We start from the raw sequence: 27,628 nt of genomic DNA on the forward strand, positions 1-27,628 counted from the left end.
TGACTTATGTTCTGAACTAAAATAAAAAACTCGCTAAAATACTCCGTCAAAATTAGGAAAATTAAGTTAATAAAATATTAATAAAAAATATTTGCGCAAATTAATTCGACAAATACTAGATACAAATCAAAATTCAGCTAGTTTATGATATATGTCTATTATTATAATTACAATTCGATCTTAAATAAATACACTAATGGATTATTATTTAATCGATATTTTACATTTGATGTAATTTTCTTATATTTATTTTAGAATAGTATTTACAGTGATTATCATAGTTAAATAATTTTTTTGGGAAAACATATTTATCACAATGATTCTAGCAGAGCATTTGTAGCGAACGAAATATTAAAACAGTTTATTTTAATTAATCGATATTTAGTGGCACTGGAGTTCTTTCAATAAAGAAACTGTGCGTAGTGAGACACCTAGAAATAAATAAATAAATATAGAAAAAATATAGTAATTAGTAGAAATAAATATGTATAACTTGTTTGTTATACTCTTGAACGTATAGTAGGTATACTGAATTATGTAATGATAACTATTTTATGACATGCACATTAATATAGAAATTTATAATATAATAATAAACATTATTATTAACAAAGTTATATGCATTATTAAATAAACAATACATATTGAATACATATTGAATAAATTAGTGAATTAAATAAAAAGTTAGTTACCCATGCACACACGAGAACAGATTTCTATCGGTTTATAAACAGACGGAATAATTCCATTTTTTAGATTTTCTTTAAATTTTTCGAAATCTAGGTCTTCTCGAGACACGTCATAAATTGGAATAAGAGCAGTGGTTTCCAAGTGGCTCTGGTGAATAAAAAAATGAATTTATTTTTTTTTAAATATTTTTTTTCCTCTTGCTAAACTTACCTTGTCATCCAACTCATTTTTCTAACAACGCAGCATAAAAATATTAAGATAATAATAAAATAAATTTGATATTAAATAAAAATAATTAATAAATATAATCTTGAATATATTGTTATAAATATTTTATGCTAATCAAATATTTTATTATTTACTAAATAAAATCAGTATTGTTAATTTTTTATCTTCATCAGTTGGGAATTAATTTTATTCTATTTGGAGTATCATCATTAATTTTGGAACAAGTCTTGCACAAGATGGAAAGTTACACGTTAATATATTAATTAAAATACAAGACGTTAATTGATTCAAATTAAAACACATTTAATATAATATAGAAATACGATATTTCTAAAAACACAATTCATTCACAATTCGATTTTTAAGGTAAAAACTTGAAACCAAATCAAATTTTTCGGTAAATTTTCCAATTTATACATCATTGTAGGAGGAAAAATGTAGCATGATCAATACGCAGAGGTATATTTTTTTTTAATGGAATAATAAAATTGTAGAATCAGGTTGTTTTGAAGATTTTTAAGATACTTCAACAGCAAGAAATAGTAACTTCTCATACAAAATGGTACTAAATACTGTCAAAATGCCAAGGATTTTCAAAGAAATCGGGAGTTTTATACTTAAAATGCAACTTCACTTATGGGTTATTGAGCCATATCACAAAGATGCTGCACTTTTGCTACGTAATTATAGAATGTATTAAAACTCTCCTTCGATAATTCAGGTTGTTGGGTTATATTTAACCCTTGTAGCTCTGGACTGTATTAAATACTAAATTGTTTGGATATTATGTATTTGTTGCAGTTCTAATTACAATCACTGATTATCTTACTATGGGGTCAAAGTGGGTCCAGGGGCGTACTCCCTACCTGTAGCGAAAATCTCCGATGGGCGAATTTGCGGCCGCCTTTGCGTTTTGATATGTGCGCGTCGTCGACGACTATCGCTTTACTTTTCAGTAATTGCAGTTCGATGTACAACCTGAAAAAAAATTACAAAAAAAATATTAACAAAAAAGTCGTATGTAAATTGAGAATATTCTCAATAAAATAAACCAAATTAATAGCAAAAAGTGCAAATTACATTCTCTCAATTAAATGTCAATGTTGTGATATACATATGGCTATTATTACCACACTATCAATCCAATCAAGTATCAATAATAAAAACTACCAAACTATATCTAATAAATAAAATACAATAATGCTTAAATTGTTATAATAATCGCAATAAAAAAATTGTAAAATGTAATAAATAATAAAATTGGATTAAATTTGTCAGTTTATATATAATTTTTTTACCTTTTGAGTTCAGCACGTATATCTTCTATATTCATTTCTGCCAATTTAACTTCTGTTAATTCGGCATCACAACAGCTCACAACCGAGTTAGTTATTGCAGGAGTTTTTAGTGAGTATTCCTTTGGGAATTATGAAATCAATTATATATATATTAGAATATAAATCCCATAGATACTACAATATTTTATAAAGTTAATCATGTAAAAATTTAGTTTGATTACACTTGAGTGGATACGAAAACGAGACTTAAATCTCACTTGGTATAATTGACTTTCGTTGACTTGCAATGGTCACCAGTGCATAATATAATATCATTATTTTATTTTTATTTTAAACTTTTAAAAGTTGAATGATATTTATCATGCTAGAGCAAGAATATAAAATGTTTCAAAACAACAATGGTCACTTTTTTCTATAATATTTGCACCTACTCCATCCTGAATATCAGCAAATTTTTTGTCGAATTTAAAAAAAAAATCTAAATCGAGTGCCAATCTAGTGATTGGCCTTCCTGATACCAATATTCTATGAATGAAAGATAGCAACCAATAAATTTAGATTTTCAAGAAATCTATATATTTTAAGAAAAGATAAGTCGATTTTAAACTCATAATTCATTCAAGAATGATATGAATAATTCTTTATATTTGTCTGAAAATGTACTGGTGACAAGGCAAAAACATGGAATATAAAACAGTGTTGAAAAGTATAATCCAATAATTCCAGTTCATGTTTTTTCTCACTTTTCACTTGCATTTACGTCAGAACTATATCTTGTTAAATTTTTATAAGTTTTTTTTATCTTAGCAAAAAAATATCAAAATAATTATTTTTAGATAGAATTTTTAGATCAAAATTATTTTTTCTGCGATAAATCAAATTTAACAAAACGCTCAAAACATAAATCATTAAAAATAATAAGATTTGTTTAAGAAATATTTTGGTTATTTGTAAATAATTATTGAAATAACAGTCATGATATTTAATCAGCTGAGAAAAAAGTCATTACAAACAAAGTGTGCATAATGAATCATATCGACAGATTATAACGCTTTTCAATATTAGTCAAATAGATTCTAAATGGAAATTTTGGCATTAACGCAACGAAATACATCAATGTTTACAAATTTATATAAATTTATGAATATAATTTTTTTTTATTGGCCCTTTCGGTACAGCATCTTTTCGGCAGGAGTGACACTGCTGTACGGAACAGCGAGTCGACCCTAGTAGCGTTTCTAAGCGTACCAAGAACATCAACATATACTAAGACTTTCTAATGATAATTAAACAAAAGTACTTAAAAAAATTGAAAGTTATATTGCTAAGGAAACTGAAAATTAAAATAATAATTTAGAATTCTCAAGAAGTTAAATCAGACACAGTAGATGTTGTCTACAGACGACACCTGTAGGCGACGTTCGTAGCAAAAGAGTTAATATAATAAAAATAGTTAATAATATAAAAACAATTCAGAATAAATTAATTTTAATTGAAACAAAGTATACAATTGAATAATTAGTAATGATTTTTTTATTTATTTAGTTTCATCTCAGGAATAAGAGTTGTCATCGCATGTAAATAATTTAGAATACAAAATTTTCTTTCTCACTTTAACATATTTATACCATTTTTTTGTTTAATGTGATCCATTTTAAAGGGCACGACTAGTGTAACCGCCTAAAAAAAGGTGACTTTTGCGAATTTATATTAAAAAAACTACTTTATCAATAATTTCAAAATTTTAGGAATATTTTTATACATGCTTTAAGAATACATAGTAATATTTTTGAAAAAAAAAATTAAATAATTTTTGGAAAATATTTTTTGAAAATCTCACACTAGTTGTGCCCGTTCATATAGTCTCAACCTAATTCATTTTCTGGTAAATTTTAATACAAACTGAATACTTGTCAGTTTCCTTCTTTTATTATTCTAGAACTGACCTGCTTGAATTGGTACCAAAGTTTGGGAACGAAGATCAGCAGCAGCGCTATCGTGCACGTCAGCTGTGATCTCAAGAAATAAGCGAGGAATGCATAATCGGGATGAACTAACTCCAAATATATATCACGGATGAGATAGAAACTTCCCGAGATCACAGCTTCCACTAAGATAGTGGCACAGAGAAATTGCCGATCCTGGAACGGAAATAAAAACTCACACGTTTTCTTTACCTGATGATAATATGAAATTTTATGATAAATGTAATTGATCATCTGGACGGTCTATCAAAAATTTAATGCAAATTGTTGTGATACATGACATTGACTTATATAAAGGGTATGGGTGTGTTTCCATACAGAATTGGCCCCACCCTGGTATCTAAATGATTTTGATGCCATTTTATAGCAAAGAATAAAGTATGTTCATACCCACATATTGATAAGGAATAAAATCCTAGATAGAAATGAATCGTTGCGCAATATTTTCAAAGTAAAACTTTTTGGCGTGACTAGGGTTTAAATCCGTACGGAAGTGCGTTACGGCAGAGTCGAGTGCCAATGATTCGTCATTCGCTCTCGGTAATATCATTTCTATACGGGTCAATTGTGATTAGTCGTCGTGTATGTGAATAGAGATCTGTCGTTGTATGCATACCGTCATCAACGTTGTATGCGTACCGATATGAACAAGGAAATCGGCATAGATAAATAAACATTTTAAAGTTACATCGTTGTACAAATCTTGATTCAATGAAAAATGCCTGAATCAAGAGAATATTTTACCCTGTTCCTTGAAAATAATAAAACAAATTAGGCATTTATGCCGTGTACCAAACGTAAGTTTATTGATTAGAAATAATTTCAATATTATTCGTAGTTTCTATAAATCTTTGAAGTTATTAAAATGGAAAATATTTTTAGGCAAGACAGATATTACATCTGTTCAAAGAATAAGATTATATCGCCAGCGAAAAAGTAAAAAAAAAAGCAGTCAATGAGTGTATGTTAATTTTAATTACATGAAGTTCTTCAAACACAATTACATGATGAGTAAAGTTGCGAAAGCAATATTTGTTTAGGCGTTGTTTAACATAATCCACTGGTGAACGAATAATATAGAAGTTATTAATAAACAATTACTTCATGTCTCTAATGCTAATTACAATGACAAACCGATCATGTCATATTTGAAGTATGACTTTAATTACATTATTGTTTTTAAATATTATACATATTTTTAATTAATCATTATATAAATGTGTATAAGAGTTGGCACTAATAAATGCACGCATCAGAAGTGTTACCATATTACTAATAAACATTATTCAAAATTGTTATATGATGTATTCATTTTTACTTAAATGCCATCTTGTACAGTAGCAAATAAGTTTTACTTCAATCGCGTGTGAACCTTACGCGCATTCTTTTTTTATTTGGGCCTTATATAGTTTATCAATATTGTTCTAATATTATCCGTTAACATTTTTCCATATAAAACTAATATTGATACGAATATATGAAACTCAATATTGGCAAACAATATACAACTCCTAATCAAAACCAATATAAACTCAATATGAATAAGAAATATTTGCACCACATAAAAAACCAATATAAGTTGAATTACATTATACATTCAAAGCCAATATGATTGCAACTATATTTATCATTGAAAATATTATTTTTAGAAATTTGAAAATATTATTTTCCCCACATTCAAAAACATTATTTAATTTATATTGAAAACTGCTTTTTTGAATGAACTGAATATTTTCTCAAAATTCCCTATTCAGTATCATATGTCAGATTTGTCTTAAAATTCTTAGTTTTTATATTAGAGTAAATTATCATTATTTATACGTATATATTACTAGTACCTAAAAAAATATTGTAATAATTTTAAATATCAATAAATAATTAATGTAGCTATTCTTAGTCGATTTATTTAACAATATAAATCTAAATAATCAAATCCCATTTAAAATATTTGATGATACCGTTGAAACTCCTAATCAGAAACTTTGATTCAGTAAGAACATAAAAGTAAAAATAAACAAGTTTTCAATTAAACATATAAATATTGTCAATGGATTTAATGGAAATTTAGGTGATTTGACAAGACGTATAAGTAAACATATATGAATAGTTGGTGCACGATATTCTATTCTAATGAATTCAATTAAATACCAAAATGTTCATAATATTTTCTTTTTTTTTATTCTTTTAACAGCGATCAGAACTTATGAGTTCTATGAGCTGTTGTGATCAATTATCTTACAATTATTATAGATGGCAACCCAAACAGTTGTCCCATCTCTATGTGCTGAATTATTACAATTGTTGTAATAGTGATGACTTTTTACTTCCAAGTGGCATGTTGCCACTACAGCTATGCCCACGAAAGGCCATTTTCACTTGAAATCATATTTGAAATCTATGATTTCAAGTGAAAATTTGGTATCAAGCTGCTTTGATACCGAACCGACCGAAGTTGGATTCGAACCCGGGACTAGGATTTGCTAGCCCACGTTCTTACCACGGGACCACGGCCGGCCCGTTCATAATATAATATGTTAAATATATTAATATTACATCATATTCACCTTAAACTCTGTAACTGCAGTTCTAATTGCGTAGCTGAGGTATAAGCCAAATCCCAACACAAACATTTCACCAACTTGCGTAACCAAATCCCATCTAAAATTTAAAATTAAATACATGTCGGTTATGAACATAATTTCATTTGCCTCAAATGTTGTTTTGCACTGCAATAACAGTTATCGTATTCATAAAAGTTTATAATTTGAAACATCAGAAAGTTGTTATATTTATATTTTGTACTTTTCATTATACGAGAAAACTCACCTTAAAGGTTTACAAGTCGAAAACTTTAGTCCTGCTATCGTAGTTCGGGACTCAACAATACTCTGATGTTCTAAGTAATCTAAACTAAAAGCTGTGAAAGCAGCCAGATAACACAGTGCAGCTACTACCTGGAATTGAAGAATAAATTGCGCTCATAGTGCATTCAGGAAATAGTTGAACAAAACAATTTTCGATACTGCCGTGTGTTACAATAAGGAGCGTGTACCGAATAATGGGAACCGAATTCCATAGAGAAAGCTAAACTATCTATATAAGTTGGCTAATATATGTAAAACACTACGAGAGACATAAATATTCTACAGCACCATTTTTATCGCGAAGTTGGCTATAATATTTGTTTCTACCTCGATCACGTTTTACACATTATTTTTACCGAGATAAGTGAGTACAACTATTTTTTTTTCAGAGAAATTGTCCTGCTTTAGCTATGTAAAGTCGAAATATCGAAGCGCGTAAACGTCGCGTCGCAGTCTTACGGGTAATCAATGTTACGTAATCCACAGAAATGTAAATAAAATTTATACTTATTATTAAAATCTCTATAAAATATGTGATAATTCAATATGCACATGTCTCATTCATTTTCAAATCATTATTGACAGCCAAAACTTTTTTTACACGATCTCCGAAATCGGACACTTCGTTCTCTCAGATTTGTCTCAAAATTCTTAGTTTTTAATATATTCAGTGCAGATTTTCATCAGAGTCAATTATCATACGTAAGGTCATAGTAATGTATACTATACATTTCTCTGATCTAAAAAAATATTGTAATAGGTCATAGTAATAATGTATACTATACATTACTATGTAATATATTGTAATAATTGTGAATATAAATAAGTAATGAAACCTAAATTACCATTTTTAGTATTTTTACCCCGTATCTTACCCGGAATAAAATTACTTAAAATATTGAATGAAAAATTGCTGAAGAATTGATTTATTGGCATTCTTTAGCAACTCCAACTCTGCTGATGAATATACTTCTGACGAAATACTAGATCGATTTCTTTATAAAAATGTGCCCATAAAATTTATATTTTGCATTGTTTGTATAATGTAGCTATTATCTCACGAAAAAACTAAATTTAGTAATATAACACTAGATATGTTGTCCCCCTGGCAGTACCTTTTTACCCAGTCTGTGGGGTAAGGTAACAAATTTTAGAAAAAACAGTAGAACATGACATTGTTTATAACTAGGATATAACTGGGAATTTTACTGAACCTGGTACGATAGTTGGTGTAGTTAGTTATTTTATTTTGAACAGTATTTTTTACTCTTTTTTTTTCATTTTAATATCAGTTATAACTGCTAACAGCTAGTAACATCTGATAAGAATTAGAAATAAAATATAATATAAAATAAAGACTAGGATTTTTAATAAAATGATATCCATATGATTATAATTTAATAATTTAATATAAAATATAGACCATGATGATAATAAAATCAATAAATAAAATAAATAAAATTTGTGAATAATACAAATAATAGTAGACAAACAATAAAGTACAATAAAAACAATAAATGACAAATAATATTAAATACAATAAACGAGCAATATTAAAATTAATAACAAAATAATTATTTTGATTAGTATAATTATTTCAAAGTCAAATTGGATCTTTATCTATCTAGCCACCCCGCCCTACCCTATATATATATATATATGAATATGAATTTAATTATTAATTTATATTTCGTAAATCGCACAATAATATTTTGTCTAACTATAAAATAGAAACTATATTAAATAAACGATCTTATCACGAGCGTTTTAAGCTACAAATTAAATACAATTGTTTATATCGCAAATAATACAATTATAATTATTATCCTATTCCAGTAACACTCTCTAATTATCATCCTGGTAACATTTCTATTACCTATGTATGGATAATTCTGCTAATCCTTTACTAATTGTATAAAGCAGTGAATTGGAGCAGCACAGCATTGGCAACTCCGGAATTTCCGGAAATGTCGTATATTATTTAAAATCTGACGAAAAGCTCCGGGCTCGTTGAAAATGCACTGAATAAAATATCACATAACTCGTAATAAGCCCTGAACGTTTCCGACTCATCAAAGAAAAAGTAATTTGTGCTTTGGTGGCGGTGGAACGACTATAGAAGGGTGTGGAAATAATTATGCTTTTTATGGTTTGGTTGAAGAAAAATGCAGGTATTTCGTGGATTAAAATTTGAGAATTTTTATACAAGATTTTGTCATATGTTCATGAACATAGATTCTGGTTAGATCACATTTGTGATTAGTATAGACGTTTTACAGATACATTTGCTTTCAAACATAATTTATTATAATTATTCAGTGTTCACTCCATATTGCATCGCAGGTCAGTTAAGAAAACAGATTTTTCTCAAATTTTATTGCTATTTCATAAATTTACTGTGATGAAATTTATTTAATCGTATATATACTTGTTAGGGTGGAACATAAAGGTCCATCTTGACTTTGAGCATTATTGTAAAAACCAAACCAATTATATCACAACAAATAACACATATCAAACAAACAATTATCTGACTATGTTCTAAAACTCCCAGCTGATAATATCAGATTTTTTTTTGTTGTTCTTCAAAAAACTGTCACATACTCCTTTTTTTTCATAGGCGATTATTTTTAATGTTAAAGGAATTTTACAAAATAAGAGCTACATTATTCAGCCAATGCAAAATATTAAATTTCATGGGTAAATTAAAATTTAATATAATGTCCAGTAAATAATAATATAAAGAAAAGAGTGGGACACAAAGGTCCCACTCAACTAATCACAACTAATAACACATATCAAATAAACTACTATCTGACTATGTTCAGTAAAATTCCTAGATAATATTTACAGATTTTTTTCTTTTTTCGAAAATTTGACATCTGCTCCCTTTTACCCCATGGGCGATTGTTTTCAATTTGAAATGGATTTTAAGAAATAATAGCTACATTATTCAGTCAATGCAAAATATTGAATTCCATGGGTAAATTAAAATTTAATATAATGTCCAGTGAATTATAATATAAAAAATAGAGTGGTGCACAAAGGTCCAATTTGACTTTGAGCAATTATATTGTGAATACCAAACCAATTATGTTACAACAAAAAACACATATCAAACAACTATTCTGACTATGTTCAGTAAAATTCCCAGATAATATTTGCAGAATTTTGCTGTATTTGTTTACCCCATATTTGCCCCATGGGCGGGGTAAATAGCTTCAATGTGTTATTTTTGAATTCGAAGGTATTTTACAAAATAATAGCTAACTAAATCTTTCTTAAAGTTGTATCCGCAATTGAGATCATTTTTTAATAACATTTTAGCAAATAAGTATATATAATGAATCACACAACTACATTAAAGGGACTTTGCAGTTAATATTCAAATACACAACTTGCTAACTTATAATTATTTTCTAGCGTAATTATAAAATAACACAAACAATATTCAACCTTACTAAAACTGGCATGTCTAATACTTAATTATTGATAAGTCAACTATCAATCAAATCCTTGGCATTTCTTTCTTATTTAAATTGAACTTTTGAACCCAATTTTTTGGCTAAAAATAAAACTAATATGCCTCCATATTTAAGACAATTCCATAAGTTATTCACAACATTTTAGGTAAAACAAATTGTAAGTAGCAATCACAGTATAATACTCTGAGCTGCTCTAGAACTTGGTTGTCCAATACTAAAATACCAATAAATCAATTGCCAATTAATTCCTTAGCATTTCTTTCTTTCAATATTTCAAGCAAATGTTATCAATCCAATTTCTGCCTAAAAATAAGCTGAAGTTGTCCCCGCAATTAAGATCATTTCATAAGATTTTCACAACATTTTAGGTAGAACAAAATATAAGTAGTAATCACAGTATATCTCTGAAGTGCTCTAGAACCTGATTGCCTAATACTAAAATACCAATAAATCAATTACCAATCAATTCCTTAGCATTTCTTTCTTTCAATATTTTAAGCAAATGTTATCAATCCAATTTCTGCCTAAAAATAAGCTGAAGTTGTCCCCACAGTTAAGATCATTTCATAAGATTTTCACAACATTTTAGGTAGAACAAAATATAAATAATAATCACAGTATATCTCTGAGGTGCTCTAGAAACTGATTGTCCAATACTAAAATACCAATAAACCAATCAATTGCCAATCAATTACCAATCAATTCGTTACAGCATTTCCTTTTTTCAGTATTTTTAAGCAAGTGTTATCACCCCAATTTCTGAATAAAAATAAACTCAAGATATCCCCGCAGTTAAAACCATTTCATAAGATTTTCACAACATTTTAGACATAACAAATGGTAAGTAGCTATTTCAGAGTATTTTTAGAGCTCACCATAGCGGCCAAATATTTAAGCAGGTCCGCGTCGCGTAGTACCCAACGGTGTGCTTTGCGCGTCCTGAATTCTATGAGGTGTCGGTACAACTTTAGAACAACCGCGCCGTAACACAGCACGAAGCCCAACTCCCGGCACCATGGTTCCACTAGACATCTTAGGGGCGACACGGGTAATAGACGTATAAGTACCTGAAAAAAAAATCAATTATGAATGTATAGTTACCCTCCATATGACTACATTTTTTGTTTTTTTATTCACTACTATAATTACAACTATCCAGTTAAGGACATTTAGCAAATTTGTTTATTTACAATTGTTAGCCGTAATAGGGACATTGCATATCATATTAACATGTTGAAAAAACAACTCAATAGTTGTCTTTTCATTTGTTATAAATAATATTAAAAATAATTTAATAACAATAATAACTAATACATATTTTCCTATAAATAATAACTAAGCTATTTTCGTCTTTATCGGGAAAATTGACGACTTAAATCAAGTGGCGATTTTCTCTTCAGTCTACGACAATTTCTATTAGTAAGGAGTTTGCTAGTGAATTTGTATGCTAGTGAATTTGTATGAATTTGTATAGTATGCGTTACTATATTTATTTATATTCGAGTATGGGCTACTTATACAATACAATATTAATATTGTAGTAAACTTGTAGTAAAAATTCACAAATAACTGTGTATACCTACAAGTGTAGTGATAGAGAGATTTGATTATAGAAAGAAATTTATATTGGCGCAGATAACATATCTTAAAATCAAAATGTTTGCTATGACCAACTGATAAAAATACCTTGCCTGGTCTAAATTTGATCTTATGTTAATTTTTTTAGTTAACAGAAGAAATGAAAAGACATGCATCTAAGTACAAAACTAGACTTAAATATCATCCGAACCAAAACTTGACTGAAAGCAAAATTCTTGCTTTCCTCAAACAGAAGACTCAACCGAAGAAACCCTTCAGGATTAGCAAATTGACAGGCAATGTAGACTTATTATTATTTTTTGTATTTTTATATCATCAATTTTCCAACTTAAAACTACTACTACTGGATAGCATTTTGAAATCTTATATCTACTGAATTACTGAATGCTTTACCAGGCAGATATGGAAAAAATGATTAAAATTCAGAATCAGCAATCGATGGTTATATAATATAATAAAAGATAGTATGATCAGCAGGAAAATATCCTAATGATTTTATTTAACAATAGAAGAATCAAAAGACATTACAGGGTACCACGTTTGATTATAAATTGGGACCAGGAAAATTTTCAAATGATCTCATTTAACAATCGAAAAATCATTTATAAAAGACATTACAGGATACCACGTTTGATTATAAATTGTGAATTTTGTAGTAGATCTAGGAGCTTATTGCAACTGTAGTAAGTAGTGACAGACATTTTTTAATAGGATTTTTTAAAATATTTTTTTGTCTTGTCTAAATGATTAATTGTGATATCATGAACAAAAGTTGTAGAATTATCGATTTGGTATAGGAATAGTTACATCAGCTATTCATCTCTATTTCGTAGAAATATTATTAGTAGATCTCAAGATATATTAATTTTAAAAAAAATGTGACAACCAGCCCTAGCTCCTTTATATAGATTTTTACTTTATGACAAAAACTTACATCGCATAAAAATTATCATGCAGATTAAATTAAATATTATATCTATCTAATATAGGATGTAAGGACGCAATTATTATATTTCTATTCTATTATTTCTAATTAAACAGAAGTTGATGATAATAAATTACTACCTAATTTATATTAAAAACTTCTTGCAATCTAGATAAAATTTATCAACGCCATTAAAAACTTAAACCAATAAATCAACTTGAACTAACTAATTTTTACAACTATCCTAAGTACACTAATTGTATCCAATTAATTACGTCCCACATATCACATTAAAAGTTTACACAAAGGATTGTTAAACTTTCACAAGAACTTTCCTGGTCGGTGGAACTGTGTTCCAGCTTCGAATCGGCATTCGCCGAAGTATTATTTCTTTCCTTGGTAATAATTGATTGCAAAGATTTCATTACAGTTGAGACTTATATCAGATGGAAAACTTAAAGTGGATAGACGTGAGGTGATTGGTAAAACCGTATGAATCCGTATCTCGGTTTACTTTTTATAATGACATTGTTAGCGACTTAGTTTTAATTCACTTTGTGAGAAATACCTCGGGGAATGGTTTGAATAGACTCTTTGCGAATCGTTAGCAGTAATGATATTCGCATATCTCTCAAAAGGACGATTTCGCTCAAAAGACTAATTCTTTTTAAGCGGAATTTATTAATTAATGAATAATGAATTAGTACAGATTTAAGTTTTAATGGAATTGATAATACATAAAACTCACCGAAGAATATAGAAGAAAAATTCCCAGTAGTAGAGTTTCAAGGACTCTCCACATTCCTGATGCAATAGTCTGTAACAAAATAATAAAGTAAAACTTAAAATTACTCATATTTTTAGACAAATTATACTCAGTGTATTCAATTACTGTTAAGACCAAATTTGCTAAGAATTGCTAAGACTTATATATCAGGCTTCAAATGTAGCATAAATTTGATCTATTTTTAATAACTTTAGATTTTTTTATTACTACTGTTACTAATTATATTAGGAGGCGTCCTTTAATTACGTGAGATTTTTAGGAGGAGGTTTGACAAAAAATCACAAAATATCACGCGGGGGGAGGAGGGGTATAGTAATATATCACGTATATTTATTTTTTACCTAATTTAAAAAAAAATCAAACATTGTCAAAAAATCACAAATTTAACATTTTTTTAAAATAAAAATAAACGTGATGTTTGATGGGAGAGAGGATAATTTTGAATATCACCACGTATCACCAAGGGGAAGGGTGGGGGGTCAAAATCTTATCTTTAACAATATGAGCAAAAAAAAATTAAAAACTATAAATTTTCAAAAAAATATTTCTTGATCATTATTTATTATCATAATAAAGGAAACAATTTTTTTTTTTAACAAAATTCTTATTTTTTAAAATAAAAACGTAAAAAAAAAGTCTAACAATTTTTCTGAAAGCACAAACATCACACACTACAACTATCAACTCATGATGTAATAGTATTGATGATCAATTTTGAATTATCTTTAAAAATATGACCAAAAAATTAGAAAATTAAACAATCTTTAAAAAATATTTCTTGATTTATGATATATTGTTACTTTTAAGATTGCTCATTCTCATAAAAAATCATATCCAGCTATTTTTCTGAAACTTAGTACTTATGAAGCTTAGTACTACTAATTTTCTTATTTACCTTGCATTTTCTATGTCGAAATACTATTATGGCCAAAAGTAGTACTGCAAACAAGCAACAACCTTGCACAGCCATAATGGCAGCCCTTATTAGAGCATTGCCTACTGCCAGACATTGTCCACTCGAATCGCAATTATCACATGGCCCCAGACAAGGCAGACATCTGAAATAAAATATACTATTGACTAAAGATGCTGCTAAAAATTTTGATAAAATTTTACGAAGTTTTAACGAAATTGGTATCCTGTTCGGATCACAAAAATAATTCAAGCCGAAGATATCTTCGATGCAGGTAGCAAAATGCAAACTTGGCGAATATTCGCAATCACACAAGAGATCCAAAAGCAGCTCACGTATTCTTGCAATCATATTTACAATCATTTCTACGAAAGTTTTTGGATTGTGTTTTATCCTATTTATGAAAATAGCTCTATTTCATATTGTTTCATTTCTTTAAATGAAATGTAAGTTTCTATGATGATATTGGATGGAAAATAGAATTTAGCAAATTTAGAGTTCTTTCATCTAATTTAGCACATAAAAATGGGACAACTGTTTCAAATGCCATCTATCAAAAACAGATTATGCAGTTTACAGGAATTCATTAAAACATTCAATTAGTTGTACTTTATGCTACGTAGTTATAGAATTAATTAAAACTCTCCTTCGATAATTCAGGCTATTGGGTTATAATTTAACCCTTATAAGAAAGTAAAATTTTTGCAAAAAATTAATTTTTCACCACTTGCATTTATTCTTTTTATTTATCTGTTCAAGTCCTTATTATTCCCCGAGTGTTAAACTAAATATTAAAAATGCAATATCCTCGAAGGAGTTGGAACATTATAGAATGTCTATTTTAGTCTAGAGTCCAATACATCAATAGCTTCTCCTTGGCATCAGCTGTAATGCGATATAACTCTTTAATGGAAGATGATACACCAAGAAAAATTGCATAGTGATCCCAGATCGGCATATGTCTAGAACTAAAGGGCAAAGACGACATGTATCAGATGTTACACAATATAATGGACAAACATACGGAGTTGAGAGATTTTATGGAATAACCATATAAGATAAGTGTATCAGAATATTAGAGAAGAGCATTGGATAATTTGATGGAATAAAATTTAATCCAGACGAAATTATTTTGTTAATAGACAGTTTAGTTTGTTCTGATACTGACTGTATTTATGTTGACTTTTTAAACAAATATGAAAGGATGTAATAGTAAACCGAGAAATATTAAATAGTGTTTATTTTGTACTTCTAGAACGATAAATGTGTTGTTACCATTCGCCTGTAACTAATTTCACACTAACCAAGAAACTACAGATAAAGATCATAAAGAAATCTATGTGGGCTACTGGGATCAAAATCTTCTTTTTTTTGTTCTAAACTTTAAATTTACAATAAAATGTATTTATGCAAAACAGCTAGAAATCTGGGCGCACTGCATCCAATTTTAGGACTCTGAGAAGAAGCAACATCAACATACAACAAAGTTTCCAAAATAAACTCGTAAGGCTAAGAGTAGACTTTCTTAGATATATTCCACGATAAATATTTTACCTATTGTGCTAAATGGTTTGGATGACGACTTAGACGAGCTTTGAATCTGGAGCAGTAATGACTAATTTCTTCTTTTATAGTTGGAATTCTGAGATCTTGGTGTATCAACCAATTGGGGAACATATTCTGGAGCGTTCACGATTTCTTTCAAAATTTTGTTTTGGAGCCTCTGTAAAATAGTTATGTTCGATTTACTGGCCGCACCCCATAGTTGTAGACCGTAGGGCCATATTGGTTTAATAATTGTCTTGTATATTAGGAGTTTATTTTCTATTGAAACTTGTGATTTCCAGCAGGACACTGACCTGCCTAAATTAAAAAAAATAATATGCATCAACAAACTACAAAGTCTCCAAACTAAACTAGTGTTCAAACAAAACTGGTAACATTGCATCCAATTTTAGAACTCTGGAAGAAAGGAACATGAACATACTATGAAGATATCAAAGTAAACTGGTGAAGCAGAGAGTAGACTCTCTCAGATATATTCCAAATTGTCTCAGTACACTAACCAGCCTTAATTAATTTTTTTAAGGAATAACTGAAAAACAATAGTTAACCACTACGACCATTTGATGCCAGGCTGTATGTTTCCAACTTTGAGTTCTTATTAAAGAGAAACCAGCTGATATTTTACATACAAGTTTATGAATTATTAATATTTAGTAATATAGTGTAAGTAAAGTTTAGTTTAAGCAGCTTAACACCTAACGTTCATGCACTCCATGTCTGGACTATCTCCAGGCAAACTTGTTGTAAACTGACATTTGCTAAAATATCAAAGTAATTACTAAATCATTTTATAATAGTTCGAAATTTTAATTGAATGGAGAAGTCGACCTTAAGTTATAATGATAATAATTTGTCTATGGCTCTGAAATATTATTTACCATATGTTTTGCTATTCCCAGTCCTCATATAACACATTGTACTTCACTTTTAAGTAAGTTTTAATTGCAGTTAGCATTATATTGTTCAAGCCAAATAAATTTTACTACAGCGCTACATAACTACATTATTAAACCACGTGAAAACTTGTTCTTAGGAACAAAACTAACTGTAAGATTCGATCGTATTAACCAAACTTTATTACAATGTAACAAGCGTAGCGTGCGGATGATTTCTATAATTTAAACTGGTGTTAAATTAGATGTCACATAGGTTAAACACATTACCACAGCTAATTGCAATTGCATTAGAATCGAGAACATTTGCACAGAATTACTGTATAAATTTTAGGAACCCATATCAACTATGAACTGTATACATCGTTTTAGATATATGTGAATTGTTTTCAAAACCACAATGTTCAACCGGATTTCTGCTTAGCACAATTTGTATCATAGCGCAAATAGATGTAATAATTGAGAAGATAAAGGGATCTACATTTTTTATTATTTACTTTTTTGATGTGGTGAAGCTCTGTTATTGTTGTAACGACATGATTTTTGGCGTTACAACAATAACATTGACACAAAATTCCTTACATACTTTTGGTAATTTATACAAATATTGTGTACATTAGTTCAATGTAAAAATTCACAATTTAACAAATAGTCTTAATTCTGAAAAACGTGTGGCAATTGTGTCCTCATTTTGATTGTGGTCCGGTAATAATATGTACGGAAGCAGATTCAAAGTTTAAATTAACATAGCTCTAGGTAGCACTTAAAAGCTCATGATTTTCAAACTACATTGAATAATTTTCTTTCATTTTTTTTCCTGATTGTTGCATTGGAAACTACAACCAGGTTTTGACGTTGAGTTCTGGAACACTATGTACAATAATAATCATAACACAAAGGTAACTAACAAACACTGGAGCGAATCTTACTTACAACACGTTCAGAAATTAAATTACAACATCTCAAAATATGAAAATAATATATTAAACTAGTGTTGTATTAATTCCCGTACCATAATTAAACATTCAAGGAATAAAAATAACCATTCAACAAAAATTGAACTTTCATTATTTGTTCCTTAAAAACGGAATATAAAAGCTTATTAAATTAGACGACGTCGTTTTTATATGCTCAAATGAAATATATATATAAACAAAATTAATTAAGCTGATTTATTTTTAGAATAAACATTTATGAACACAGATATATCAATTCTTGTTGAGTTAATAATTGTACATTTTTATAAATTGTTATATTATATTTATATTATTCATAGTTTATTTTATTTTATTCATATTTATAATATTTATAATATATTATATAAGTATTGTATTAAATTTAATCAGAATTTTTGTACTTTTTGCTATGTACCTTCAAAACAGATGTACCTGTATTTGCTAAAAACTAATAAATACGAATTATTCAAATCGATCGCCCTTTTTGCTCAAAAAGTGCCATTTTTGAATTTTTTGCTCCGTATCTTCGAAACAATTTGCCTTTGCCAAAAACTAATCAGCACGTCTGCCAGTAAATGCAAATCGTATGGTTTTGGATCATTTATTTCGGTTCATCTGTGCTCTCGAAATAGTGGACGAAAAATTGTATCTTAACGTACATACATACATACTATAAACATACATACATATACACACATACATCAATATTTTCTAAGTTATATACAAATTTTCTTTTTCGATTTTTTCGACCCTACAGAAAGTTAATAAAAACACTGATGATTTTTATGAGCATTTTGTATACTAGAATATACATTCTATTGTGTCTATAACTGATAAATTATTCTAAAAAATCTATCACTGATATTATCCCAATCACTCACACCACTACCGTCGATGAATATTCAAAATTTAACGCATATAAACTTCAGTGCACATATTAACTTGATACTTTCCTAAACAAGAAGCGCAAGTCGTTGAAGTCTGTTCGGATATTGTGCATCATAATAGCGCTAAGTTGAGAGATATAGGGCCAATTATAACTTAAATGTAGCGTTCACGATCTCGAGGATAAAGCTCGAATGTTTGAGCAAACAAAGCGGCCTGGACGTCATCTCGACGTGTGACGTCCCATATCTCCGAGAGTCAGCCGTGTTGGTTCAGGGGCGATGGACACGCTTTGTGTCTCGAAGCCGATATCGTATTCCCGCAAGGCGGACCACGGCCAGAGAGTAGACGATTGCTTATTATTTCAGACACATTATTTCGGGCATATTTTTTCGTGGTCTGAATAGCTTTACTTGTATTATAAGCAACAGAGTGGTATGTAAAATTTTTCAAAATATTAACGTTGAAAATTATGCAATTTTACACAATTTTTTTACAATGATCTGAAAATAGACATAATATCCAGCATTACGTATAAATAAAATTTTCATATAAAGGAGTAGTAAAACTTGTACCATCCATATGATTTAAAATATATGATATAGAAAATCTATATAATATATGAGCTAATTTGATTTATTTTGTACATTGCAACATTTTCCTAATTGTAACTTTCTTATCTGATTGTGTTGCTTCTACGTAGGACAATTTTTAACATACAAGCTGAGATTTTTAAATTGTGAAGCACATATGCTTTGCATTAATTGTTTATTCAATTTCAGTTGGTGAAAGAAATCAGTAAACAGATTGAAGTTTGAATTGACAAGAAAACTGTTCAAAACTAGTATCTGGGGAGAGTATATAAATATAGTCTCTTTGAAAATTATATAAATTTTACAAATTTTTAGTAGGGAGATTAAAAGTTTAAGAAAGCCCATCCCCATATCTCGAAAACAAGTAAAGTTCAGAATTTATTATCAACAATATTTGAAAGTAAAGGGAAGAATGTAAATGTGTAAACAGCCATCATCTTGATTCTTGACGTCGATATCGGCTATGTTTGAAAATCTGCGACAAAAGTATTTTTTCTTTGTTAGTTTTTTGGATGTGAGCACTGTTGTTTAGTTTACGAGACCTTAATATCATTTTTAAGTATACGTTATTTATAAGATGTATGTAGTGGGGTACAAAAGACCATTTGAACCTTTATTCTTGCAGAAGTGTTAACAATAAATAATAGTAAATAAAAAAGTAGATTGGTTTGGGTTTCACAATAAAATTGCTCGAAGTCTTATTGTACCTTTATGTTTCACCCTACCCTATACCTACATATTATAATTTTTATTGAAAACAAATTCCCTTGAATTCCTAAAGGAGAACTTTATATTTTTGCTAAAATTCCGATTACATAATATGATATTTTGAAGTCCTTAGAGTCTGTTGGCTTTGAGCATGTATGTGTAACTATGTTATGAATTCTTGAAAAACAATTTGTTTTGACGATTTCAATGAAATATTGTGTAGTGATAGCGCTCATAGTCTAAACAAATATCTTGAAATATTATTTACAGAAAGTGGTTGAATTATCAACGACTTTCTGCATATTTTTCACTTTTTGCATATATTTATTGTCAATCAAAAATAATATTATTTCTTAAGACAATATGTTGCTCTTCATGCATTTAAAGAGTTTATCTCCATTGAGATAACTTCGTTTTTTTATTATTTTTTAACATTTTATTTAAGATCGTATTGCCATTTTCCTTAAGCTTCGTGTGGGAGATTTGTCACTCAATTTTTTTTAAATATTTGTTTGATTGATTTGGTAATTTTTCGTGGTATTTTTTACTTCTTTCTTTCATTACTTCATTACTAGTTCTTATTTTAGAATCTTTATGTAGAGTGTCATTCGTAATATATGGTATATTATGGTGCGTTCACAATGCATCTTAATAATTTAGATTGCGCTCTTTGTATTACATTTATATTTGAATTATTAAAATGTATCAAGGTTTTGAATAATGGGCAGTGTCAAAATGCTAGATTTAAATGTTATTGATCAAGTCAACTATTTACACATATCGGAAAATTTTGCCAACTTGTATTTGACTTGAACCTATTTTTTAAATCAATTCCTCATCGCGCATTGCATGATTTCATAATAAGTCAACCATATGAATAATGTTTTCATTTGCGAAAGTGCGCGAGCCAGATAGCTTAGTTCCACACATAGTTATATCATATTCCAAGTATGAGATGCATAGGTATATATCTGGGTGAGTTATAAGGACATTACTGTGACAATGAGATATCTACATCATAGGTGTAAAACATCGTTCGAATATATCTGCCGGAGGCAACATTTCAAATGTATACGCGACACGGACACTTTATTTGATAGTGCTTATATATGTACTAAAACACTAGAGTATGAAATATGACCATTCTGACATACATGAGCATTTTTTGCCAACGTGGGATGGACGACGTTTTATTCCGAATGGAAAAGTTCCACGGACCTTGTTAATGTAGTTCGACAGAAGTTTCAAGGTAGTAAATATGGTTTCACCCATGAATAATACAGAACTTCTGTATTTTAGTATAATTTTATTAACTTTGCATTAATTATAGCAGCTCAAGTATAATAATTTCTGAAATACTTCTTAAAAGTAGTATCCTGGTGGCAATATTGACAGTATTTCTAAAGCAAAGAAATATTACTAGTATTAAAAGTACTTTTGACACGATGCCATGCACCACTTGTTTCGAATTGAATAGTCTACTTCATTCTGGTTAGATAATCCATTATGAAATTATAAAATTTATTTCTCTGCAATATATTTTTTATCTGTAATAATATGTGGACACAGAATTAAAAACATTGAATATATAAATTGATAAGCTCCCATCGATCATGAATAATTTGCGGATTTATAACAAAGCCTTGAAGTGAAATGCGATAAAAATATAAGAAACGATAAAATAGCCATTGATCAATCTTCTTTTTGGCGCTTATTACGAACATCGTGCAAAATTACGCAAAGCTTCACGAGTTGTGGTAATCTTTTTCCCGAAAACAACTTTCTCGCTAAACCTTTGTTTAGACCAGCAATCTGCAACATTTTGTCAGCGGGCTCTTTCCAAAATTATAATAATACACAGGATAATAAACTTGAGTAATTTGAAAAACACTATATATTTCTATTACAAAATTTTAAATTGTTTGAAAAAAACACCTCAATACAAAACACTCTAGCAAGGATTGTCAAATGATCTGAAAGTTTTATTTAAATAATTTTCGTGATCGTAATATACTAAATTTTCATTTTTGATATAGATAACTCTTTATTATATTTATTTATAATTATGTTATTTGTATATATTTATTTTTATGTGTTTTATTTGAATACTTTTATTACAATAATTAATCTTCCAGTACCTAATCTTTTAAACGTTCATACACGATTTATATATGCCTGCAAATAATACTTTTTCAGACCAATACATGCATAAATATATTTTGATCAGCCTAAAATTCCACAAAGGTTGCCTATCACTGGTTTGTCTACAGTGATTTATCAAACGTGTTTAACGTATATATTCAAGGTATAAGATTGATGAGTGAAAATCTCCAAAATAAAATATTTTAGCACAAAAGGCAATTAAATGTTAAATATTGTTTTTCGTTGCAGCTTAATTTTAAATGATTGGGCTTGAAAGAATGGGAAAAGCTAATTTCGACTTGTTTCGTAATATGTTATTTTAAAAATAACTCAAATCATAGAAATAACTGGATTACAATCAAATCATATCTTAAATACGCGACAAATTTGTCAAATTTTAGTCCAGCCAATCCTTTTCATTTACCTTTATATTTTTCAACTTTTAACACCTTTCTTATTTGCCTCACAACTATATCATTTTGCACTAATAATTAATTTATGATTCCACTTGTTAAACAATTTTTGTCACTTTATTAATTATTTTTGTCACTTTATTAATTATTTTTCCCAATATACATACCACACAGTAATTTATTAGAGTTTTTATCGAATTTGACAAAAATGGCGAAAGATAAAAAAATTCCCGAAGCAAAATAGTCAAAAACGTTAATTTTTACATATTAAATATATTTTTAAAATGTCTTCTGAGCATTTTGGCGTTCTTTAAAAAAAAACTGGTGTATGTGTATGTATAGTAGGTATGTATGTATGTTAGGATACAAATTGTCGTCCAAGATCTAATAAGAAAAAGTTCGATAAAATGTCAATTGGCATTCTAAACTGTTCATTAGGCTTTAGTGCATCACATGTTTCATAGAAATTTTAAAATTTTTAAATGTTCTCAAAAAAGTTAAGAAAAAACGAGGTTTTCAAAAATTTTCAAAATTCTCTTTTCAAAAATTTTGAACAATTTAAAACTTTTGAAATTTTTTAATCAAAATGATGTGATCCAGCACTAGTTTGTTTTCATTTTCTGAGTAAACTATTAAAGTATTTCAGGTACACGTTATTTTATATCTACATGTATTTATTTCCACAAAATTTTCAAGATTTTCATATTAATTTCATGTATAATCCCGAACTAGGGTACGAAGCAATTTAAATTTCAGATGTTTAAACTTCGAACGTGTACGCACATGGACATTATTATTATTTCCGGATTAATCGGTGTTGTTTATTCGAGCAAGAATTAAGAGAGATTATCTTTTATGGTAACATCATCACGTAGCGTTGTTCAAGATTAGCGATTTTGTTTGCCGACCATACATATCGGATAATGTGTGCTGAAGCTTTAGATCGAGCTGAAAAGATGTTCGTGTTTTAGCATGTGAATTATAATCTTATGCAAAAAATATGCGGTTGTTGTTAAATCCATATGGGAGTTGAAATTATAATGTAAGCTTTGCCAAATTAAAATTCTTCTTAGGCACTTTGAAAATGCTTTCAGAATTTTGAGCCTATCAAGTAAACATCATTATACGTAAAACCAAATTTAACGAAACCTCAGTACTCAAAGTACCATCTTCTATATTTTAAAAAAATGGAGTAAGGTAGAGCTGGGCGTGTAAAAAGATCCATCACCGAAATCTCAAAAACAGGTGATGTTAGAGATTTTTTATCAAAAATATTTGAAAGTAGAGAACAAAAGATGTATAACCAGCCATCACGTTGATTCTTACGTCGTTCTTATATAAGGAGATAATTGGCAATGTTTAAAAATCCATAACAAAATTATTTTATTTTGTTGTTAGTTTTTTGGTAGTGAGCACTGTTGTTTAGTTTACAAGACCGTAATATAATTTTTAAATATATGTTTTATTTAGTTGTTTTTTAAGATGTATTGTTATTTTTAAGTCAGATCCAACAGTTTTTTATGTAATCTCCATAGAAGCTTACATGGGGGTGGGGTAAAATTTTACACTGGCAAAGGTGTAAACAGTAAAAGATAGTAAATAAAAAAGAATATTAGTGGAAAAAGCTATTTTGCAAGAGTTTAATAAATGGTTATTTTTATTCTGCTGATGAGTATTTCTGACGAAATACCAGATCCAGGTTATATACAGTATTATTTCAGTGAAAATATGACCATTTATATTTTGTATCGTTTGAATATTGTAGCAACTATTACTTAAAATTACTTGAAAATTAAAAAAAAGTCATTCGATTGTATGCCACTTGGCCGTCCTATTTTCTACTGCATAGAGGGTAAAAAAGACCAAGTGACAAAATTTTGAAATAGAGAAGAAAAACATATTTCTACAATGATAAGCTGGGCGTTTCACTGAACATACTCAGATAGTTGTTTATTTGATATGTTGTATTTGTTGTGATGTAATTTTTTTGCTTTTCACAATATAATTACTCAAATTCAAATTGGACGTTGGTGCCTCGTCTTACCCCTATAGAAATAATATTATTCAAATATATATATATATATATATATATATACAATATATATATATATATATATATATATATATATATATATATATATATATATTAGGGTGGTCTTTAAAATGGTCATTTTCCAATTTCCTTGCTCCCAGGGGCTCAAATGGTTCCAAATAGATAAAAAAAAATTCTCTGAAAGTTTTAGCTCTTAATATTAATGTTTAGATAGAGCGCAATTCAAACAAAGTTTTGTATGGAAATAGAAAACTTTTGTTTTGTAGAGTGCACTTTCACTGAAATTTATTAATTCTTTACTAAGTGTTTAATAATTTAAATACTATTTATATAAGTACTTTATTTTAAAAAGAAAACTGTTATATTATTTGATCAGTGTTTTATACTTTGTAGAGATTTTTAAACAAGTATGTTCACTAAGCAAAAAAATATGAATACCGACTAAACTAGACTCAAAGCAAACTAATAGTAGGTTATTCAGAAATATTAACTATGAATAAAATTTAATATTCATTTTTGCTAAAAGAAATTCTGGTGAACTCAAACATATTGAAAAAATACAAAAAAAAATAAGTTGAAACAGGAAAATTGTATTACTGCTGAGATTTCCTAATTTTCAATTTTTCAATTTGTCTTGAAGCAAACTAGTAGCAGATTATTAAAAAATATTAACTATGAAAAAAAAAATTATTCCCGTTGAAAAAATTACTGGTGAACTCAAATCATATTGAAAAAATGCATAAAAGAATAAAGTATAAGTTGAAATAGGAAAATTGTATTACTGCTGACATTTTCCAAGTCATTAATTGTATTAAAGTAGCACTACGCCGCTGTGCACTTAAAGAGCAACTTTTACTGCCGTTTCTTGCACCACGCTCCATGAAACAAAAATAATAATATACTATATAAAAATATAATAGTGATATTATTTTACAAATTTATAATATTTTTCATTTCGGCTCATATAAATTTGTAAAAGGTACGCGAAGAGCAACATAAAATTTTAATGAATTTTGAACTTCATTTATAACTTCACATAAAGTAATGGATAGTACTGCCGGAGGGTAGATTCATGAGCTGAGTTACATTCCGACTCTATTAAAAAAATCTATTTAGAAATTTTTCTCTTTTATATTCGACACATGAGCTATTATATTATTCTCAATTCGAAACATAATTTTGATCTATATTTTAAAGTAAAAATTAACATTGCTACAGCACGATGTCAAGTTTTTCACCTTTTTACTACAGCCGATACTACACGAGTCATTTCTTCAAAATTTAATTAAAAAATTCTCTTGCATAATTTATATTTCTAATATCACATTTTCCCGATAATTCGAACCTATATAAATAGCAATACCATTATGCATTAGTTTACCAAATGAATATAATATTTGTCATGAATAATGATTTGTGATTTGCATATGTTAATTGTAATAATACGTAGCAATATATTTCCCATCTAAATTTTCATTTTGAAACCAGCTCGCTTCCGCACAAATAGTTTGTGCAATACATCAGAATTTGTGTGAATAATAATTATAGTTCATTATCAAAATCATAGGATAAAAATAGATATATTCAATTAATAAACATCTAAATTAATTATTAAACAGAATTTTATTATATCCATTTTATTATGTATCATAAACAAGTTCAGATTATTGATAATAAATAATGTTTAAATATCTTGCTAGTTTTTTTACAAGACAACATTTTTATTATGTGAAGTTTATTTTTTTTTTGTAAATAGAAAAATTTTAAGTGTGAGTGCAAGAAATCATTAATATACAAATTGATAATCATTTGAAAAAAAAGACAAAGTTTAATGAGCATTTGAATACAAGAAGTATGCATACAAATTTTTATTCAAATTAATTAATTTTGAGGCATTGAAACAGCATTGAAACAATTATATTTTTGTTATTATATCTAATAATTTATCAATTTCATTGTAATCAAGAATTGTTTACTCCTAAAACGCTTTTATTAATTTTTTAATTAATTTACTTTTTTTACTTTTTTTCTATTCTAATTCTAATATGTACATTAAATTCTATACCAATTTTCTATATTGTCAAATTTTCACCCTCTTGTCATCATTTTCTTATAGTTGTTTTCTTATAGTTATAACTAATCAATTATGGTCCTTTTTGTGAATGTTTTACACTGAAATTTGATCAAGATTTTTCTGAACTTTTGAAAACCCTTAAATTTATTTAGCATCTCTCTATCCGCTCTAGCCGCTCTATCCACTAAAACATTTGTAAAAGAATTATTCGATATAGGTGATGGAAAGGTTACCATCGATAAAATAAGTTGTATCAAATTATCGATCGATTTTAATGTAGGTTAGGGCGGGGCACAAAGATCCAATTTGACTTTTGAGCAGTTATGTTGTGAGAACCAAACCAATTATATCACAACAAATAACACATATCAAAAAGCAGCTGTCTGACTATTTTCAGCAAAATCTACAGATAATACACCGTTGTAAAAATGTGTTCTTCGCTGTTTTTCAAAAACATTGTCACTCTGTCCTTCTTACCCTATAGATGAGTCAGAATGGGACCGCCAGGGGAAAAACTGGTCTAATGTCTTATTTTTAATATCAAAGGGATTTTACGAAGCAATAGCTGAAA

General features: G+C 28.3%; 1 protein-coding gene across 1 annotated transcript in view; it reads right to left on the minus strand.

Moving 5' to 3' along the window:
• Positions 1–292: 292 nt before the first annotated feature.
• Positions 293–27,628, minus strand: part of LOC113366410 (probable G-protein coupled receptor 158) — a 181,265-nt gene continuing 153,929 nt past the window's right edge. Inside the window, exons 7-16 of the mRNA XM_026608008.1 lie at positions 14,757–14,919; positions 13,823–13,891; positions 11,426–11,617; positions 7,028–7,155; positions 6,766–6,859; positions 4,163–4,357; positions 2,217–2,335; positions 1,785–1,896; positions 693–837; positions 293–431 (exon numbers count right to left, since the gene is read on the minus strand). Of these exons, the coding sequence (XP_026463793.1) occupies positions 382–431; positions 693–837; positions 1,785–1,896; positions 2,217–2,335; positions 4,163–4,357; positions 6,766–6,859; positions 7,028–7,155; positions 11,426–11,617; positions 13,823–13,891; positions 14,757–14,919 (1,267 nt within the window). The 3' untranslated portion in view covers positions 293–381. The remainder of the gene's footprint in view (positions 432–692; positions 838–1,784; positions 1,897–2,216; positions 2,336–4,162; positions 4,358–6,765; positions 6,860–7,027; positions 7,156–11,425; positions 11,618–13,822; positions 13,892–14,756; positions 14,920–27,628) is intronic.

The sequence above is a fragment of the Ctenocephalides felis genome, unplaced genomic scaffold (assembly GCF_003426905.1).
Source record: "Ctenocephalides felis isolate EL2017-DRISC unplaced genomic scaffold, ASM342690v1 CF-g0.4_SCAFFOLD_01170, whole genome shotgun sequence".
Taxonomy (NCBI): Eukaryota; Metazoa; Arthropoda; class Insecta; order Siphonaptera; family Pulicidae; genus Ctenocephalides; species Ctenocephalides felis.